This window comes from Dicentrarchus labrax, unplaced genomic scaffold, assembly GCF_905237075.1.
Source record: "Dicentrarchus labrax unplaced genomic scaffold, dlabrax2021, whole genome shotgun sequence".
In the NCBI taxonomy this organism is placed as follows: Eukaryota; Metazoa; Chordata; class Actinopteri; family Moronidae; genus Dicentrarchus; species Dicentrarchus labrax.
Window position 1 is genome coordinate 982,762 of NW_026136701.1, and position 22,453 is coordinate 1,005,214.

Sequence of the window (22,453 nt, forward strand, 5' to 3'; positions counted from 1 at the left end):
TTGGCGCAAACAAACTGAGCAATAAAATGGTAATAAACACAATCTGCAGTATATATGGCTGAATTTAAATGAAGAACAAAAATCAAAGATTTCTCTCACATTCTGTTTTTCAGAATGAGAGAGGAGATGTCCATTATATACAGTTAGTATTTTCTTGAGTTATTAGGGTTTAGTTTAGTTATTATGGGGAAAAGGTCAATAAATGTTACATTCACGTTTCTACCGTAACAAAGAATTTCCGTGTTGTGTGTGAATTTCCATTTTGTGCAAATGTAATGGATAATAAAGTACTATGAATCTGAATCTGACTACATTGAATCAATTGGCTCATTTTAGTACACCCCTTTCACCCTGATTTTGCGCTTTTATTTTGAACGCTACGTGTCAAAAATGAAGTTCAGTTGCTATTGAGTGGAACCTCTGTGCCGTGGTCACGGCGCTGGTTTCCAGGGACGGTGTTGCACTCAAACCGTTCCGGGGTTAAGAACAGAACAGTTGTTAGCTAAGCTGTTTGTGTATGTTGAGCTGCTGTAACATTAAATATACGTTGGTGTGTTTAAATGGCTCTGTACACAGCTGTCGCAGCTGTCTGAGGTAACGTTGTCTGTGTTCACTCTGCGTTCAGCGTAACGTTAGCGGACGTAGTTCTGCTCTATTAACGTTAGTTAGCTCAGTTTATTATCGCATTATATTATTATTATCGCATTTACAGTTACGTTTCTTCACTGGTGTACCTATTAACAGTATGGGTGTAACAGTATAGCTAAAGTTAACTAAGTTAGTTTCCATTAAATCATACAAATATCTGCCATTTGATATAACGTTAGCATATATGACTAGTCATATGCTGACTAGCTAGTTCAAACATCGATACTTTAATCTAAACCTAACTTAGCATGACTTGTTAAGAAAGTCAAGTTGTTTTCGAAAATGTTATTGACAAAACCCCTCAAATGTAGCCGTGTTTTCCTCACACAGACTGTACTTTACCTAAATGAAATGCAGTTTAACAAGAAGACATATTTGTTTTCCTCGGCTTCAGCTTGCCTGCATGTAGCAGCAGGGGCTCTCCATGCACACTCATCCTCCCCCTGAAGTTGTCAGTCTGTCCGTCTGACTGACTGATCCTGTCACCAGCTGTTGAACCACAGCTTCTGTGGCTGTCAGCAGGATGTCAGACAGTGGGAACCAATCCTGTCTGATGGCAGCAGAGGACACTGTCTCCCTCCTGGTATGAACTTGTCCATTTAGTACTGCCATTTACCACCTGACAGCTGTTCATTCTCTCAGTCTGTGTTCATGAAGTACTTTAATTTAGTTACTTAAGGAACTGGTTGATTACTCAATTGAACCTATGGTTATTTGATTCAGGAATGTGCTGGTATCAGTTGGATATCAGATCAGATCTGATACATCCATCAGCCTAAACTGTGCAAAGTGCATCCATGCAAATGTATTATTAGCAGCGTAGTTGTTAATGAGACGGAAAAGACTGGATTTGATTGGTATCGGCATCAGCTGATACTCAAGGTTGCATGTATTGGACATGAAAAAGTGATATCGTGCCATCCATAATTTGATAGTGATCAGTGGTGTGAGTGCAGCTCTAGTGACCTGATTGATCAATTAGTCAACTGTTAAATTAGTTGCCAACTATTTTGATAACATATCATGTGTGATCAACAGTTTTCACCATTTTCTCCATTTTATGGACTAAATCCATTAATCAAGAAAATTATTGATGGATAAATCCATAATGAAAATGTTATTTTGAGGTAGAAAAGTTACGTAATGTTCCTTTAAGTGTCAAACTGCTTATTGGTAATGTCACCCTCAAGTTTTGTTTGGTATGGTTTACAGTGCTCAAAATGTAGGATGTCCCAGCAATAATACAAATAGCACCTACACAAAGATAAAGTAAATGTATCATTGTAGATGACATTATTACCTTTATGTTTCATTGAATATATATTATTTCAATTGTTAGGTGGTACCAGCACAAGCTCTATGTCACACACACTCTTACACACACAAAATCAATCATAGAGATTCACTGTTGCCTACTTGGCAACTTTCTTGCTAGATTTAGTCAGTTTTCAGACCCTCCTAGACCCTCGACTAAAAACAAATTAAGCGATGTATTCCGTCAGGGAAAAGGTGAGAAATATATTAAATTATATTGTAATTCATTCCCATGCATGCTGCTTAGAGTATTTTCTGACGGCTCTTCTGCCAGCAGTGCAGGAATCTCTCCCTCTCCTCTTAGAGTCAGTTGTTGTGGCATGTGGGGGATTCTCTCTCACTCTTTCTCACCGGCTCTCTGGGTTGGAGTGTTATAGCTTATATGTAAATAACTTGTTTGTATATTTAAGTAGTTTGTTTGATCTTCTCCCTCCTTTTTGTAGTTTTTTGTTTGTTTTTTACTTACAAATGAATGATGTCCCTGTTTATTAAGTTTATGATTATTTGGCTAAATAATAATAGTGTTCAAAATGTTTGTATGTAAATGTCCATCACCGTATACCAATCAGAAACAGGTCTACATTTGCTCTGCAGTTTGCAGTGATGCATTTATTGGACAAATGATTAGAAATGATTAGCAGAACATCCGTTGCAGACCAGAGCAAAGGTAAAGTGATGTGAGTTACTGTAACATCAATTTCGGACAGTGGTAGTTAAGTCTGGGACAGTTAAAAGTCGAATTTGGGACGTTTGCACAACATTGAGGAAAAAAGATTATTTCAAGCCCTGATGGTTTAGGGCACAAAATGCAATAGCTATAGTGTCTTTGTTTACATGGTAGGATGCACATTTCATGTCCCTCCAGTCAACTGAATGAGTTGTGAGCCCTCTGGCACAGATTTATATTTGTACACCACAGTCTGGTTTTAAATGCAGAACACGTTGATGGTCTACCCTGTAATTTGGTAGTATTTGATGTTCAGCATGGTAACACTGACCAGTAGACTGTTACGTGATGTATTTCTCATGCTGTAGCTTCTGTTGCCATAGCTTTAGCCTAGAGCCTAAATACAGACTTGCCTCTGTGTACTGCCTGTTTAGTGTACCTGCTTAAAGCGTTACTTAAACATATATATTTTCTCATTTAACGTTTAGGTTTTTAGCAATGCACCTTGATTTTAGTTTAGGTGTTTAGGTGTTCCACCTCTGGAACTTGCCTGTGAATTTAATACAATAGAAATGTGTTTGTGCTACTGCGTTTGCAGCTCTGAACTAAATATATTAAACTGCTGCTAGCACTATTTTAACTGTTCGAGGAACACCAAAGTCATTAGGAATCATCCTCCTGCAAACCCAACTGTCTGTACAAAGTTTCATGTCATTCCATCCAGTAGTTGTTGAGATGTCTCAGTCTGGACAAAGTGGTGGATCTAATTACTGACCTGTCTTGTTTTGGTCCACAGGTGTGTGTGTTTCACGCATGGGAGGAATGGGCAGGCCTTGGTCAGATGGAGGACTATCTGAGTGTTCTAGAGTACCTGCTGTGGGTCTTCACCCCTCTGGCCATCGTCTTCATCTTGCCCTTCCTCATCGTCATCCTCCTTTACCTTTCTATACTCTTCCTTCATGTCTATAAGGTATGCAAACATGCTGCACCTCCACATGTGGAACATTGGTGGTATTTGTATGTTTCATAATTGAAAATCTTAACACTAGTAAAAACTAAATTCTGTCATTCTTTATACAATTTATTCTCACAGCTCTTCTTCCACAGCTATTCAATTCAATTCAATTCAATTCAATTTTATTTGTATAGCGCCAATTCATAACAGAAGTTATCTCAGGACACTTTTCAAATAGAGCAGGTCTAGGCCGAACTCTTTAAAACATTATTTACAGAGACCCAACAGTACCACCATGAGCAAGCACTTGGCGACAAGGGCAAGAAAAAACTGCCTGTTAAAAGGCAGAAACCTAGGACAGATCCTCCGGCTCTAGGTGGGTGGTCGTATGTCTCGACCAGTTGGGGTGAGAGAGAGAGACAGAGAGAGAGAGAGAGAGAGACAGGCAGGCCGGCAGGCAGACAGACAGACAGGCAGACAGGTGCACAGCAACAACAGTAGCAACAACTACACTAAAAGTAGTGACTGATGATGATGAACATGAAGAAGATGATGACGACAACAACAACAACAACGATGGAGGACAATGAGCAGTGACAATAGTAATAATAGTAACTGTAGTAGTAATAATAATAATAATAACAATAATATCAGTGATATTAGCAATGGCAGTCAAGCAGGACCATGGCAGGAGGCTCCACCAGGATCCATGAGAACCTGTGAGACGAGAAAGCACAAGAACTCCGGGGAAGAAGTGAAGTTAGTAACATGCATTAATGGGACATGAATGAGCGCAGAAAGAGAGAGAGAGGAAGAGAGGAGCTTAGTGCACCATGGGAAATCCACCGATAGTCTAGGCCTATAGCAGCATAACTAAGGGATGGTTCAGGACTCACCTGATCCAGCCCTAACTATAAGCTTCATCAAAGAGGAACGTCTTAAGCCTACTCTTGAATGTGGAGAGGGTGTCTGCCTCCCGAACCACAACTGGAAGCTGGTTCCACAGGAGAGGAGCTTGGTAACTGAAGGCTCTGGCTCCTGTTCTACTTTTAGAGACTATAGGAACCACAAGTAGCCCAGCATTCAGAGAACGTAGTGTTCTAGAGGGGTAATAGGGTACTATGAGCTCTTTAAGATATGAAGGGGCCTGACCATGAAGAGCTTTATAGGTGAGGAGGAGTATTTTAAATTCTATTCTACATTTTACAGGGAGCCAGTGCAGAGAAGCTAGTACAGGAGAGATGTGATCTCTTTTTCTAGTTCCTGTCAGTACTCGTGCTGCAGGGTTCTGAATTAATTGGAGCGTTTTAATGGACTTAATGGACTGGCGGCTGTGGCTCAGAGGCACAGCGGGTCGTTCCTTAATTGGAAGGTTGTGGGTTCGAACCCCGGCTCCTGGTGCCACATGTCGAAGTATCCTTGAGTAAGATACTGAACCCCAAATTGCTCCCGATGCCGTGTATCTGTGTGTGAATGTGTATGAATGTTAGTTTCTGTTCGATGGACTTTGCCATCACTGAGTGAATGTGTGTGAAAGGGTGAATGTGGCATGTAGTGTAAAAGCGCTTTGAGTGGTCAGAAGACTAGAAAGGCACTATACAAGTACAGGTCCATTTACCATTTAACATTACTTATTGGGGCAGCCTGATATTAAAGAGTTGCAGTAATCCAGCCTTGAAGTAACAAATGCATGGATTAGTTTTTCTGCATCTGTCTGTGATAGGATGTGTCTAATTTTTGTAATATTACGTAAATGAAAGAAGGCAGTCCTAGAGGTCTGCTTTATGTGGGAGTTAAATGATAAATCCTGATCAAAGATAACTCCAAGATTCCTGACAGTGGTGCTAGAGGCCAAGTTAATGCCATCTAGAGTAATTATATCTTTAGACAGTGAGTCTCTAAGGTTTTTGGGGCCAAGTACAAGAATATCGGTTTTTTTTCTGAGTTTAACATCAGAAAATTGCAGCTCATCCAGGATTTTATGTCCTTAAGACATGTTTGTAATTTAGATAATTGATTAATTTCATCGGGCTTGATTGATAGATATAACTGCGTATCATCTGCCTGATGTATTATTATGAAAATAACAATGTGAATAATAATAAGTGAATAATAAGTTATCATAACACTAATCCTTACATAAATTAAAAGATTTATTTGGTTATGTTAAACAATTTGCATGTCTAAATGAACACTATAACGTTTGGAAATTGTTCTGTGGACATTAGTACCAGTCAGTTTGACAGGTGATACAGCTGTGCAGCATCAACTGGTAATGGTAAATGGACCTGTACTTGTATAGCACCTTTCTCGTCTTCCTCAAAGCGCTTTTACACTACGTGCCACATTCACCCTTTCACACACATTCACTCAGTGATGGCAAAGTCCATCGTACAGAAACTAACGCATTCATACACATTCAAGGGGAGCAATTCAAGGACACTTTACCATGTGGCGGGAGGAGCCAGGGATCGAACCAGCAACCTTTCAATTAGTGGACGACCCGCTCTTCCTCTGAGCCACAGCCACTTACTGACTCTGTGGGAGCAAGGATTTCTTATTTAGCAGATTTACCTCCTCCTACTGTCCTTGTGTCTCTGTCTCACGTCCTTGCTCGGTGGATCTAAGACGCAGGAAAAGAAAGCGAATGAGGGAAGCGAGGAGAGACGTTAGCAACACGTGAACTGAGTAGAATTTGGTGGTCATAAGGTCAAGGTCATTATGACCTCACAAAACCTATTTTAGCCATAACTTAAGAATTCCTATGCAAATAATGACAACATTTCACACAAATGACTAATAGTACAAAATGATGAAGTGGTGACATTTTGTATCCCAAAGGTCAAAGGTCTTCACTGTAATCGACAGATATAGTTTTGCATATGAATTGTATCTCATTGCGAATCAATTGGATTTCCTGCTAAGTCACCACCTGATTATTTAAAGGTATACCTGATGGCAATTAAGCCCAGGGTGACTCTATTGGAGCAACATGCGAAATGCGTAGTTTGATCCTTTTTGTTTTTTAATGAAATAGAACCATATAAATCCTACTATTCTGGTGTGTTCTGGAATATATTTTTGATCACCTAGCTGGCCTTCCTTAAATGGTAACAGGTATTTTTTTAGCTGGACCTTATATTCCGATGTTATTGTGTCTAAGTGACTAATATGGACAACAATCTTTAAAATTGGTCCACGAATGAGCGAGACTGCTCCAGCCAGCAGCTGCTAAACTGGCTGCAATGTAATCCTTATGGGCTACTGCGCACTAAAGGTGAAGGAGAAACTGTAGTGCCAGAGTCCTCTCTGTAAAATAGTCTCAAGAAAGTGTAGACCGTATGTTTCTCACTGGAAATTATCAATTGGAATCATAAATGTCAATATAGTTCATTTCACCAAAAATTATACCATTATATCTTTTATAAGAGTTATGGACAAAACTTTTGAAAAAGACTCGGTTGTTAATGGTTGTTAAAAATCTATTGCTGTTGTCCTACCTTGAGTCACTCTAAACCTTATTTTTCCGTATGTTTTTTTTCTAACAGAGGAAGAATCAGCTGAGGGAAGCTTATTGCAACAACCTGTGGGACGGAGCCAGGAAGACCCTGGCTACTCTGTGGGATGGACATGGAGCCATATGGCACGGTAATGGCTTTATTTATTGAAGAGGTGTGGCATCCTTTTTGATGCTGTCTGTTCATATTGCATTTATTCAGTGTTGGGTTGGGCAATGTCAGGGACCGAGCTGGCAGGCATGAGGAGTCAAGGGTAAAGTAATTTTATTCACACAAAAAATGTGAAAATAATCAATGTACAAAATATACAAAATGTTCTGGGCCCATAAAAGAGGTCAACTAAACAAAACTTAACTCAGGCTACATTAACTGAACGAACTGAACATACTAAGCCAGCCAACCAAACCGACCTAACTGAACTGAGACATTGGGGAAAGTTAAATAGTGGCTGATCAGGCCACTCTGACACACAGGGGGAATAGACTAAAACACAACATTTAAACAAATAATAATAACCTCAAATAATAGCCAGATAATGCTGCCAACTATTAACTAAGATAAATACTGAAATACTAAACATCAAAAAGCATAATAATCAGAAATAACTAAACTCAAACAAGGAGAAATCACTGCCTCTCCCCATGATTCCGGCCAACATGGTGTAGCCCAATTATCTATGGAGGACTGAAAGTGCCACAATTAAATAAATAAATACACCATTAAATAATTACTTAAATGTGTCATTAATTAATTAAAATTGGAATTAAATACATAAATGTGATATTAAATGTGTCATTAATTAATTCAAATACCAATTCATTTTATGTAAAATACATATATCATTATTTCACTATTTACATTTACATTTCATGGTCCTGCGTTGCAGTGCTTCATGCTGTCAAAGCCAGCCATCAAAGTCAGTGGGTGGGGCCAACGCGAATCTAGCCTGATCCATTGCTTTGGTCTGAAGTAGAGTGCCTGGAAGATCTTCATGAACTTTCTAGGGCAGAGGTCGCTAACAGGCGAGTCTGGACCCAAACACCCAGACCTATAATCAATTCATTATTGAGGATTCTAAATTTGGATGGGGAGCTTCTATTTTAACCAGCACAGCTTTTCTAGTCTTTACGGTATTTGTTTAGCAGATCAGGAAGCTCACAGACCAATCGCATGCTAGTTAAGCCATCCCATGTGATGCTGCTCAGCCAATCAAATCTGTTTAAACAGCGCGACTGAATACAGAGATGAGAGCGATGAGAGAGGAGAGACAGACGGAAAGAGAAGTCACAGATACATGGAGAGGAAACGGAGAGATGAGTGAGCGCGAGACAACAGAAGATTTATGGCGCTCTCTAAGAAGAGAAAAGTGGATAGAAAATCGAGCTTTTAATGGACAGATTCATTCACATTCATTCTTCCCACTGGGAGCACATAACCAGTGTGTCTCATGTTCAGAGACTGCGGCGCTGATTAAAAGTGCCAGTGTGAAACGCCACTATGAGACAAAACACAAAGTTTTCATCAAACACACCCACTCAAGTCTGAACAAGGTCAGAGAAAATAAGCAGGCTCAGATCCCAATATGATCACTCAACCAGTATCCTGACCAGTGTTGGGAGTAACGGTGTTTAAGTATAACGGCGCTACTAGCGGCGTTATTTTTTCAGTAACGGGGTAATCTAATGAAGTACTTTTCCCGTTACCGTTACTGAGAATGTGGCGCGTTACTTGCGTTCCTACAATGTGGTTGAATGAAGTGCAGCGGTGTCAGGCTTTCTGACAGCCACACATCAGCTGCCGGGAGAGGGCAGGGTGGTGATGATGACACCGTTGCAAATGCGATGATGATTGGCTGGGTGGGCGGATGCCAAGACAGAGACAATGGCGACGAGCTAGGGAAATTCAAAGGTAGCGATATCAAACTGGAAGTACCGACACTACTACTCGCTTACTGAAGTTAAAGGCAAGAATGTTTATGTAACGTGTGAATTTTATTTTCAATATTTATTTTGTATATATTTTTATTTCTATGCATATGGCCGGCTGTAATCTATTGAGTTCAAATAAAAACCAAATGTTCTAAAATACTGTATATAGTGTTTTATTCTTTATTCAGTGATTATAAACATCTTTAACGTTATAGAAGATGTTATAAAATGTAATTATAGACCATAGAAAATAACATCACAGTTACTTTGCTGAGTAACTAATTACTTTTACAATGTGGTAACTGAGTTACTATCTCAGTTACGTTTTGGGATAAGTAATTTGTAACTATAACTAATTACTTTTTTAAAGTAAGATGACCAACACTGATCCTGACCCATTCATTCACTGCCCAACGAGGGAGAGAGGTTAGAGCTCAATTCTCTCACTGAACAACAGAAAGTGTATAGAAAGATATAAAAGGGAAAGAAAGAGAAACTGTTCAATTGTAAAGATGTGTTGATAGTCATTTATAAAATCTGTTGAGACTGTTAATCAAGATATGAAACAGTTAACAAAGAAAAAGGGAAACTCAAGCTGCTGCTACACTTTATTTTTCAAAGTTAAACACTTTATTTTATTTTTTAGACTTAGCAGAGCATGTAGCGAGTAAAGCAGAGGAACTTATTGAAGTTCTTGGAGTTATTTCCACACTTTCTGACCAAGATATTGACCACAGAGTGACTGCAGATTTAGAAGAAGTAGTCCAATAGCGCCACCCAGTGTATTGGAATGTGTTCACTAGCTTTGCATCGATCCATTATCTGGAATTGATTTGTCTTTGCTTGATGCGCAGGGTAACCAATCAGGCATTAGGTTCCGCCTACCAACTTTTGATGGGTGAGTTTGACAGTTTTAAGTAATTCATGCAGCACTGCAACCAGGACCATGAAATGTAAATGTAAATAGTGAAATAATTATATATGTATTTTACATAAAATTAATCGGTATTTGAATCAATGACATATTTAATAACACATTTATGTATTTAATTCCAATTTTAATTAATGAATGACACATTTAAGTAATTATTTAATGGTGTATTTATTTATTAATTGTGGCACTTTTAGTCCTCCATAATTATTGGCCCAACCCCTTTTAAGCATCTCTGATTCAGCTGGCACGTCCTTTGTCGGCCATGAGACATCTTCAGCAGCAGCACCCAGGAACTGGTAACTCAAAGAATGACTGAATTAATGCAAAATCAAAACCCGAATGAACCTAATAATACTACCCAAAAAAAGGAAGTTAACTAATTGTGTGCACCCCAAAAAGATAACGGCTATCAAAAATGGATAATAAAACTGTGTATTATGAATCCAAAATCTGTGTCCAGTTATTAATTGTGAATTGTGTCTAATGTTCTAAACCTAAAGATAATCAAACAAATTAAAGTGTTACCACCATGTGCTTTTGCCTCAGTGTGTGGCTGCCTGGGCGGCCATCACAGGCAATATGTTAAAATTTTCCCACCAGCCACCGGCGAGTTCACTGCATGCGACAAGCTCTCATAGCTTTGATAAACAAAATTAACTCACAAAATGTCAAGAAGGAAAAAGAAAATGTATAAAACATTTTCCTCATTAAACTGAAAAATACAACCGTACACTTTCTAAAAAAAAATGTTTCTCTTTTACTGAAGACCAGCTTAATTGTTAACTCAGCTTAAAACACACTTAATTCAAACTAACAAAATAACAAACAAATGTATTCATCTTTCCACTGTTCCAACAGTCACCAACTCTGGTGTCTAACCATCTAAGAGAGTTGGAGGTGTAAATATTACATGCTGTCGCTGCCTTTCTGATGCCCTACCTCCCTCGCTCTTCTACCCGCTTCATGCCTCTCCTCCCCCCAGCCTGCCCCTTTCCTGTCCAAACTAGCTGAAATAAACTCTTAATTCAGAGTAAATGTGCATGTCTTTGACTTATACCTGGATATGCTGTAAATATGTGATGTTACTTAGTGTTTTGCAGTATGTGTACACCAACCTGTGAGAACACTCAAATAAACCTCTGATGTGTACACCGATCAGCCATAACATTCTATGCACTGACTAGTGAATAACATTGATTATCTGGTTATCATGGCAACTGGGTCAGAGCATCTCCAAACCTGCAGCTCTTGTGGGGTGTTCCCGGTCTGCAGAAGTGTGAACTGGAGACCGGGTCATGGGGGGCCAAGGCTCACTGATGCACGTGGGGAGTTCTCAGGGCCACAGTACTAATTCTCAGCTGTTAATGGAATGTATGCCTCATGTATGCCTCATTTACTTTGGCCTATTTACCAGGCTATGAAATCCATGGAATGGAGAAGATTCCTGAGAAAGGACCAGCACTGATAGTGTACTATCATGGAGCCATTCCCATCGACTACTATTACTTTCTGGCCAATGTAATCCTTCAGAAGGGACGGACCTGCCACTCTGTAGCTGACCACTTCCTTTTCAAGATCCCAGGTACTCACTGTTACACTGTATCACATGCAGTACTGCACACCTCATGTTTGTAGTCTATTTTTTGTCTGTTTTTAAAAAAAATTATTTTATGTTCTGTTTTTTGTTTGTTTAGTTTTTTTTCACACAAACTATGGCTTATCTTAAACAAAAAATGTAAAACTCCAGCTTTATCCACTGTATTCAGCACTGTACCTATCTCATTCTGTCGCATCTCTCCAGGTTTCAAGTTACTGCTGGAGGTGTTCAGTGTGATCCATGGTCCTCAGGAGGAGTGCGTGCGGGCTCTGAAGAATGGTCACCTGTTGGGGATTTCTCCAGGAGGAGTGCGAGAGGCTCTGTTCAGTGATGAGACCTACCCTCTCCTCTGGGGCAAACGCAAAGGCTTCGCCCAGGTTGCCATTGACTCTCGAGTGGTGCGTTGTCATTCTCAAAATTCTTTCAGTGCACTCAGTTAGTCATGGAGTTCCACAAGGTTCTGTACTTGAACCAATATTATTTACTTTATATATGCTCCCTTTAGGCAACATTATTAGGAATCACTCCATTAACTTTCACAGTTATGCAGATGATACGCAGTTATAGCTATCGATCAAGCCCGATGAAATTAATCAATTATCTAAATTACAAACATGTCTTAAGGACATAAAATCCTGGATGAGCTGCAATTTTCTGATGTTAAACTCAGAAAAAAACGAAATTCTTGTTCTTGGCCCCAAAAACCTTAGAGACTCACTGTCTAAAGATATAGTTACTCTAGATGGCATTACCTTGGCCTCTAGCACCACTGTCAGGAATCTTGGAGTTATCTTTGATCAGGATTTGTCTTTTAACTCCCACATAAAGCAGACCTCTAGGACTGCCTTCTTTCATTTACGTAATATTAGAAAAATTAGACACATACTATCACAGACAGATGCAGAAAAACTAATCCATGCATTTGTTACTTCAAGGCTGGATTACTGCAACTCTTTATTATCAGGCTGCCCCAATAAGTCCATTAAAACGCTCCAATTAATTCAGAACGCTGCAGCACGAGAACTGACAGGAACTAGAAAAAGAGATCACATCTCTCCTGTACTAGCTTCTCTGCACTGGCTCCCTGTAAAATGTAGAATAGAATTTAAAATCCTCCTCTTCACCTATAAAGCTCTTCATGGTCAGGCCCCTTCATATCTTAAAGAGCTCATAGTACCCTATTACCCCTCTAGAACACTACGTTCTCTGAATGCTGGGCTACTTGTGGTTCCTATAGTCTCTAAAAAGTAGAACAGGAGCCAGAGCCTTCAGTTACCAAGCTCCTCTCCTGTGGAACCAGCTTCCAGTTGTGGTTCGGGAGGCAGACACCCTCACCACATTCAAGAGTAGGCTTAAGACATTCCTCTTTGATAAAGCTTATAGTTAGGGCTGGATCAGGTGAGTCCTGAACCATCCCTTAGTTATGCTGCTATAGGCCTAGACTGTCGGGGGACTTCCCATGGTGCACTGAGCTCCTCTCTTCCTCTCTCTTTCTGCACTCATTCATGTTCCATTAATGCATGTTAGTAACTTCACTTCTTCCCCGGAGTTCTTGTGCTTTCTCGTCTCGCAGGTTCTTATCGATCCTGGTGGAGCCTCCTGCCATGGTCCTGCTAGATTGCCATTGCCAATACTGTTGTTGCTGTGCGTCTGTCTGTCTGTCTCTCTCTCTCTCTCTCTCTCTCGCTCTCTCTCTTTCACCCCAACTGGTCGAGACAGACGACCACCCACCTAGAGCTGGAGGATCTGTCCTAGGTTTCTGCCTTTTAACAGGCAGTTTTTCCTTGCCCTTGTCGCCAAGTGCTTGCTCATGGTGGTACTGTTGGGTCTCTGTAAATAATGTTATAAAGAGTTCGGTCTAGACCTGCTCTATTTGAAAAGTGTCCTGAGATAACTTCTGTTATGAATTGGCGCTATACAAATAAAATTGAATTGAATTGAACTCAGTGTACTGTATTTCAGGCACTCCAGGCAGAAGCTTTGAAGCTCCTTGATAGCAATATTGTTAACGTAAACTGAGGCCTGTGATGTTGGATGTTACAGGGACTGTGATTAATATAAATGCAGATTCCACTGTTCTGGTTGCAAAATTAAAAGTGAAAAGTTAACTTTTTTAACTAATTTTATGCATGTGGTGGTGTGTTTTCCTAAAATTTGATTTTTCTTTTTTAATTGCAATATTGCAGTATATGGAATCATAACCTCTGTATTGTGATACATATCATATCACCAGATTCTTGCCAATACCCACCCCTACTAGATACAAATGTAATTTTTTTTTGTTCATTTTAGCTGAAAATTGCCAGGAATAATAAATAAAACATTTTTATTTGCTACAGACCCCCCAAAAATTCTCATTATGATTGTTTTAAAATAGTTATCAGTGAAAATTTGTGATTTATAAATTATGATTTCCTCTAACTATGAATCATATAGTATCTGTCAAAATAATCGCAATATGATATTTTTACTATATCGTGCAGCCCTACTCACTGCAGTTGTCAAATAAAATATTGCATGTTTTCACTGACATGCAGCTGACTAGCAGCAGTGTATCATCAGTCTGATGATATAGGCTTGGGCCAAGCATTCTGGCTGTTGGTCACAAACAAATGTAGGAGGCAATTGACCATCAAATGGCCCTATAGTCACATTGTAAGTTGTTACACTATTTACAGCCAGCTAAAACATTATGGGTGTGCAACTTATTCAGCCAGAAAACCACCAGGAGCGTTATGGTAAAAGACAAGTCATTTTTAGTTCTTGTTTGCATAAGTGCATGAATTAAATAGCTAAAGCTTAGTGTCTCATGTGGTTTTGACAAACATGCCATATTTATTAAGTTCTTCCACCATTTTCAAATCTTCCACAACCCATTTAATATTTCTCACAGCATGACTGGATTGTTCTGAATGACTCAGCTAAATTGATTGTTGTTACTCCTACAGTAAACTAACCAAGGGTCATACTGCACTCATATATTACTCTCCATATTGAGATTCTGCAGTGTAGAAAGCCCTGCTCTCTAATCTTCTGTTTCTCTTGCTCTCTCTGTCTTTCAGCCAGTAATTCCAATGTTTACTCAAAATGTGCGGGAAGGCTTCAGATCTCTGGGAACACTCAGTAAGTGTAGAAGAAAGTTCAAATAATAAAAAAGATACCATTACCAAGCTGATGGTATCTCTGATGCACACAGAAATTGAAGTTACACAGGAAGACACAGTGGACTATATTCATTGTTTGTTTGTTGACAAAAGGAAATACAGAATATATAGATGGTGTGGTAGCTATCTTGAGAATATGTTTAGGGCAGTGTGACTCAATCTGATGGTAAGCTATTCATTTGTCATTGTCAATAGTCTTTATATCTCTCCGTGTAACATTCTCTTTGTCTTTTTCCATCCAGGATTTTTCCGCTGGGTGTATGAGAGGTTTCGCCTCCCTGCTGCCCCTCTATATGGTGGATTTCCTGTCAAATTCCGGACCTTCCTTGGTGACCCCATCCCGTATGATCCCAACATAAATGCTGCAGAGCTGGCAGAGAAGGTGAGTGTGCTAAAGCATTGTGCTTATTGTTGACAGTGTTTTGGGTTAAACATTTATTTATCTTTTAAATCTATTACTGTATTTGTTTTAAATAACTTCATATTTGTCCTGACAGTTACTTTGTTGACTTAATGTTCTTTAATACAGAGTCTGATAGATGTCATGGAGGAAAAATAATAATCTGCATGCCTGCATACAATACCAAACAATTGTTGACATTTTATCATATGTTAAAGATAGCACAATATTGTTCAAAAGACAGACAAAGGCAAAAAAGGATTGATTTGGGCAAACTTTTACTCCCCCAAAGCCTATGACAGTTAACCATCAGTTAACTGCTCACTAAACTGAAAGCTCAGTATTTTCATAGCAGGACTTGTCCTAGGTCATTTTCTCTTTCTGTTAGGACTTAGAAATGTAGGTATGTGTGTATGCCAGAGAACACTTGAAATGTGAGTGGCTGCTTTGTTGGGTTTAAAGGGGTGCCTGGTGAGGTGGGTACTGGGTGTATGTGTAGAAGTTTGTATTTATGGAGGGAATAGGTGCAATGTGTACAAGTAGCATATTCATACAGTGGCAAGAAAAAGTATGTGAACCTTTAGAACTTAAGGCAGATTTTGTTTTTTTGAAGCCATTCTGTTGTGGACTTGGTCCGGTGTTTTGGGTCGTTGTCCTGTTGCATCACCCACCTTCTACACAGTTTCAGCTGACGTACAGACATTCTCACATTATCCTGAAGAATTGTCTGATATAGTTGGGAATTCATCTTCCCTTCAATCATTCCAAGCTGGCCAGGCCCTGATGCAGCAAAGCAGGCCCAAATCATGATGTTTCCTCCACCATACTTTACAGTTGGGATGGCGTTTTCATGATGATATGCCGTTCCCTTTCTACACCAGATGTAGTGCTGTGTGTTTTTTCCAAATAGTTCAATCTTAGTTTCATCAGTCCACAAAACATTTTGCCAATACCGCTGTGGGGTGTCAATGTGCTCTTTTGCAAACTTCAGGCGTGCAGCAATGTTCTTTTAGTAAGCAGTGGCTTCCTTCGTGGTGTCCTGCTGTGGATACCCTGCTTGTTCAGTGTTTTACGTATTGTAGACTCATGGACAGAGATGCTAGCAAGTTCCAATGATGCCTTTAAAATCTTTGGCTGTCATTCGGGGTTGTTTTTTTACCTCATTGGTGAGTCTTTGTTGTGCTCTTCTTGGTAGAGTAGCAACAGTCCCAAGTGTCTCCATTTGTAGATTGTTTGCCTAACTGTAGACTGGTGAATTTCTAAAGTCTTTGAAATAACTTTGTAACCCTTGCCAGCTTTATGTAAATCAACAATTCTTGATCGTCGATCCTCTGAAAGCTCTTTTTGGCGAGGCATGGCTCACATAAGCGTGTTCTTCTTGTGCAGAGCAAACTCCAAAAGTTTGAGGGGTTTTTATCAGTCAAAGTAGCTGTAGTCCACACCTCCAAACTTATTATCTTAACGAGACTCCAGGTGTGCTAAAACCTGACTCCAACTAGCTCTTTTGAGGTCATTAACTCAAGGGTTTTGTCACAAACACTATGAGGTTTTTTTGGTTGTTCTCAATAAAGACATGAAAGATCAAAAAAAGTTGTTATTATTTTAGACACATTTTATTACTTAGATGAAGATCAGATCACATTTTATGACAAATCTATTCAGAAAACCATGAAATTCTAAAAGGTTCACATACTTTTTCTTGCCACTGTATATGTTCATCAAGTGTGATGTTGTACAACTTGCTTCATCGTTTTTATACTGAAGGATTTTTGTATGACCTTTAATGTAGCCTATGATGTGTTGGTACTGGTACCCGTATCTGTGACTTCTATCGCCATCTTTGTCTTCCTATTTCCTATATTTCTATTATCAGCAATTATATTGGGATAATCAGAGTATCCTCACGAGTGACTTGAAAAAGCTGTCTAGCTCACTAATACACTTTAACTTTAAAAAATATAAATATATTATTTTTATTGACATATGCATTGATTTCCAGATTCATTTTGAGCAAGGCAAAAGCATGTTTTGATGATTATCTGGATAATGGCAATAATGAATAACAATAATCTGCTGCTCCCCCCTAACTGACTGGAATAGACTTTTCAGCCTGTAGTTTCAGCCTGTAGTTTCTGGAGAGAGAGAGAGAGAGAGAGAGAGAGAGAGAGAGAGAGAGAGAGAGAGAGAGACTCTAATAGTAGTGACTGATGATGGGGGACAATGAGCAGTGACAATAGTAATAATAGTAACTGTAGTAATAATATCAGTGATATTAGCAATGGCAGTCAAGCAGGACCATGGCAGGAGGCTCCACCAGGATCAATAAGAACCTGCGAGACGAGAAAGCACAAGAACTCCGGGGAAGAAGTGAAGTTAACATGCACTAATGGAACATGAATGAGTGCAGAAAGAGAGAGGAAGAGAGGACTATCATGGGAAATCCCCCGATTAGTCTAGGCCTATAGCAGCATAACTAAGGGATGGTTCAGGACTCACCAGAGCCAACCCTAAGCTTTATCAAAGAGGAACTTCTTAAGCCTACTCTTAAAAGAAACTATTCTGATTGTAAGTGTGTTCCGCAAAACACCAATCACTCATAGGCAGTGCTGCTGACTTTTTTTTTTTTTTTGCTCTGCAGGTGCAGCAGGCAGTCCAGTCGCTGATAGACCAGCACCAGCAGATCCCAGGGAACATCCTGAGAGCCTTGTTGGAGAGATTTCACACCAAACACAAAGAGCATTAACATCAGCAGAGACACTGTGTGTGACCAAAAAACAACACGTCATGTTGGCTCAGGTGGCTGCAGTGTGCACAGGTTTGGAGGCCTAACATTTTAGAATATTTGCTCAGCTTTCTTCACCGCCCCCCAAACACCACTGACTGCAGCCTCTGAGGTTCCTTTTACACCCAGGATCCTTGTATTCTGGCCTACATTGACTCCCCTTTTCATCTGCCCATTCCCAGGATGAATTTGGTTACAGCTAGACTTCCTGAAGTTGTGTTATTGGACGTGACAGTAATCAGACCTTAAAAACAATACACAACAAAATAATTATTTTCCAATACAGAGTATAAATATCTTATTTCTTGTGTTCCGATATCCTTTGTCTTGATCAAGTACTGTAATGTATGATCAATTGAAGATGGACTTAAGATTAATTGCGGACTGATTGGTTGGTTGAACTTCTGGTCGTTGTTCTCAGTTTAAACATATGGGATTCAAGCAATTTCTTTATTACCTCCACGAAAGAGGTTGTGTTTTCGGTACCGTTTGTTTGTCTGTCTGCAGGGATATGAAACTACAGGAAACTTGTATCAATTGTGATACAAGTACAGTCTATAAATTTGGTTTATCATCAATGCCTTTGAATCGCAGTGACTATGCAGACAGTTGCTTGTAATTATATACTTTAACAGCACTTTGAGTTTGCACATCTTTGACTTTGAGCAAACTGTTGAACACACTAATTCCTGGAATTAGGCTGCAGGATTACATCGAGTCTTATTAGGCAGAGCAGACAGAACTGAACCTGGATGCTAAGGTGGGCCCACTATAAAAGGCTTGACAACATTCATTTGTATATAGAGTCCCACAACTACAAAAACAGTAAATGGCACTTTTTCTTATAGTGGTTACTGTGTTCATACTGTATATTCCAGTGGTTTCCCCTAACTTTCAGGCATGCAGTTAAACTTTACCAGGTCACACTTTTCTTCTAATTTCCTTCTCTCTATGTTGAAAAGACAACCACATTTTGAAGATGGTTAAAACATATAATAATATATATATATAATAATATAAATATATAACATATATGTTGTTACATCAGCTAGCTAACTCACAATTTATTTGTAAATTAGCTAGCTAGTTAGCTTTTGTGCTAACATTACCTTACAGGTGTGACTAGATAGCTAGTTAGCTAACATTAGCTAGTTAATAATGTGACTATATATTTTATCTAACCATTTTTAAATATGTGGTTGTCTTTTCAACATAGACAAGCACATACCATACCATCAAAACTTCCAATAAAAGCAGGTTCCCGAATAGAATCAGGTCTCCTTTACAAGCCTGGTGTGGCTACACATTTTTTTAAAATAAACGTGGGCCTCCAATAGACACCTGGAAAGATTTTATAGAAAATTAACTGGATGTATAAAACCTCTTGCCCGCTTGAGCGAGTTTAAAGCGGTTTAGATCGCCTACACAAATGTTTAAACTTTTGTTTTTTGCCGATGCACATAGTCAGATCAGTTATTCTCCACAGTTCAATCGTTCAGTTCATTTTACGGAAATTGTGACCCAGAGTATACTGTTAATTTATTCAGACTTACTGGCATGTTAACAAGAGAGACGGAAAAAACCTTGATCATTAAGTCCGTACGATCTGTGCCCATACCTCCATTATTCCTTTATTCCGTAAGGGTCCACTGGTCAAAAGAATCAAAAGGGTTTTATCAAAACTAATCCAAGTTGTGAATATTGTCACGTGAAGTCTGTTGCTCACTGTCTGTATGCTGGCTGCTGTAAAACAACGTTCATGTTCGTATCTAAGTACAGGAAAGGAGAAAGTTGACTGAGGTTCTGTTATTGGAGCATGGAGCAAAAAGGGGTGGGACTTGGGAAGAGTGAATTGATTAATCAATCATGAAAGTAATCAGTAGCCCTACAAATACCAGCGGACTTGCTGTACCAGAGACGAAGCCAAGTCATTTGTTCTAACAATGATGATGCTTTCTGTGCCTTTTATCAATCTGTCAAACTTCACAGGTGACTGACAAACTCAGTCTAGAATAAGAGTATATTTAGTAAGATGGGGAGACTTGCACACACCTAAAAATGTGCAAAGATGTAAACTGAATTGTTTTTTTTTTTAAAGAAAATGATTGAAGACAATAAGCAGAAGCCAGGGTAAAATAGGCAGAGTTTGATTTGTTGTTTAAAGATATCAGCGATTTCAGCTCCCCTCACATTGTCCCTTCAAGATCTCCCATCAGCTTACAGATGAGAGCTTAAGGCTGTCTTACCAAAGGATTTTCTCCTTTTTTAGTAAAAGTTTTAAAATGAATACCGAACAGCAACAGCAGATTTGATAATAAGCCAAGAGCCAAATGTCCTTCAAATCTTCAATTATGCATTATTGAGTTTTTTTTTTTTTTTTTTATTATACCGCAGAAACCATTTTGGGGAAAAAAAATGTTTTCATCAGTGATACTATAAGTATTCCCAACCCACGTCAACACAGAAGAACTGAACTGAAGGGAAGGCGAGTAGAAATGATCTGCAAAGAGTCTAAAGCTCAGTTTAAGTAAATAAGATGAAACTAATCTCTGTCGTTCACTGTAGGAAAACATGTTCTGCAGCTCAGTCTGAATGCTATATCTGTGTGTGTGCATGTGCGCGTGCGTGCGTGTGTGCGCGGTTTAGCCTTCAGCAGCCTAGGAACAGACCAAAACTGAGCCTTTCGCCTTGACAGATCCAAACCATCAGTGTATCTTCTCACTGTAATATGTCTCATATCAGTACAAATACTTATCTATCTCTTTACTAGTGCATTCTTTGTGTGTGTATATATTAATGATGATGTAATATGTAATTACTTCGGTGCTTTATCTGCAGTTTTGTAAACTAATAATTTTTCACGTACACGATGTGATTTGGAAAATGAAGTAGTCTTTGTGTGTGTGTGTGTGTGTGTGTGTGTGTGTGTGTGGTGGTAAGTATGAGTATGTAAATATTGTGATTCAACAGACTGTTTTGTACACATACTCTTCAAAGTATTACTGCCATCTTCATTTTAAAGAAGCCTTTGAGAGACCGGTGTGTTTTTGAGCGTCTAACTGGATGCGTTATATCTGATCTGGTTGCATGTTTCCATGTTAATGTTGTTCATTTTGAGATGATCTAATGTGCACTTTTAAAATTTTGTCAATATAATATAAATGTTGCACTTTTAAATATTGAGATCCACTGCAACCTGTTAATAAATCTATTTTATTAATGTTTCGTGTGGATTGCTTTCTTGTGACTGATTTTATCACTGGTATAATTCAGTTTCACATATTAAAACTATATTATTCTTTTAAATTATTTTTTGCTGAGGTTGTTTATTGTTGGGTTATTATGTTTATTCCCCAAAACACAAACAAAAGAACACAATAGAAAATACACAAAATGTTTGTACTTTTTCACTCCCTTTCAATCATTCCCCCACCCAGTTCTTGCCTCCAAGTTCCCCAAACACAGAACAAATTACACTGCCTCAAATGTCAAATAGCACTCTACAGTATTAACTTAAAGCTGCAGTTGGTCATTTTTATAGAAATAACATTTTGTCATATTTGCTAAAACTTTCACTATATCCTGACAGTACACGAGACAGATAATCTGTGTGTTGGTTCTTCTGGCTTATTTTAGCACTCAAGCATTTGTGAGAATCCGCTGGGCCTGGACAAAAAACAACCAATCAGAGCCGGGAATGATTTCACTAACAAAGACCACACCAATGAACGTATGGAATTTAGAAAGGTTTATTGCACGTAATGAATAAATGTAAACTGATGTGGTGTACTGTAGGAAGGATGACTGGATTTTGAAAGGGTTGAGGGATGAAGGGATATATATATATATATATATATATAAAAGAAAAGTGGTGGAGGACCTCAGTAATCTGGCTGGAACATAAAATGAATGAAACCCTCTGACGTATGGAGGAGCAAGGTCATTTAAACAAGTAAAATAACTTGGAGCAAACACAATCCTAAAATGATGAAAAAGGTATAAATCTTTAGAGAGAAACTTAAGTTTATCAGTATTGTGATGGCCGCCCTAGCAGCCATACACTGAGGAAAAGCACATGGTGGTAACTCTTTCATTTGTTTGACAATTCACAATTCACAATAAATAACTGGACACAGATTTTGGATTCATAATACACAGTTTTATTATCCAGTTTTGACAGCCGTTATCTTTTTGGGGTGCACACAATTAGTTAACTTCCTTTATCAATTTTGGGTAGTATTGTTCATTCATTTAGTTTATTTTTCCTTGCATTAATTCAGTTTTCTTTGAGTTACTAGTGGGTACCCTGGGTGCTGCTACCCTTGGTTATTTCAACAATTTATCTCTTACTTTTAGCTATTTCTGTGCACCTTTGTCTCTGTCTCTGTCCTTCTCTCTTTATCACCCACCCCTTCTACCCCTCTCTTGCTCTCACCCCAACTGGTCGAGGCAGACAGTCACCCACCTAGAGCCAGGGTCTGTCCGAGGTTTCGGCCTCCTTTTTTCCTTGCCATAATCGCTATGTGCTTGCTCATGGTGGGAACTG

General features: G+C 38.9%; 1 protein-coding gene across 2 annotated transcripts; it reads left to right on the forward strand.

Moving 5' to 3' along the window:
- The first annotated feature begins 446 nt into the window (after positions 1-446).
- Positions 447-21,127, forward strand: tmem68 (transmembrane protein 68). 2 transcript variants are annotated; one of them, XM_051411721.1, is made up of 9 exons: positions 447-594; positions 1,043-1,231; positions 3,426-3,599; positions 7,133-7,232; positions 11,379-11,546; positions 11,766-11,959; positions 14,624-14,684; positions 14,968-15,107; positions 17,764-21,127. In XM_051411721.1, the coding sequence occupies exons 2-9, from the start codon at positions 1,172-1,174 to the stop codon at positions 17,866-17,868; spliced, it is 1,002 nt and encodes a 333-aa protein (XP_051267681.1). In that variant the 5' UTR covers positions 447-594; positions 1,043-1,171; the 3' UTR covers positions 17,869-21,127. The 2 variants fall into 2 exon arrangements, with proteins under 2 accessions (XP_051267681.1, XP_051267690.1); XM_051411730.1 differs by lacking the exon at positions 14,624-14,684.
- The last annotated feature ends 1,326 nt before the right edge of the window (positions 21,128-22,453 follow it).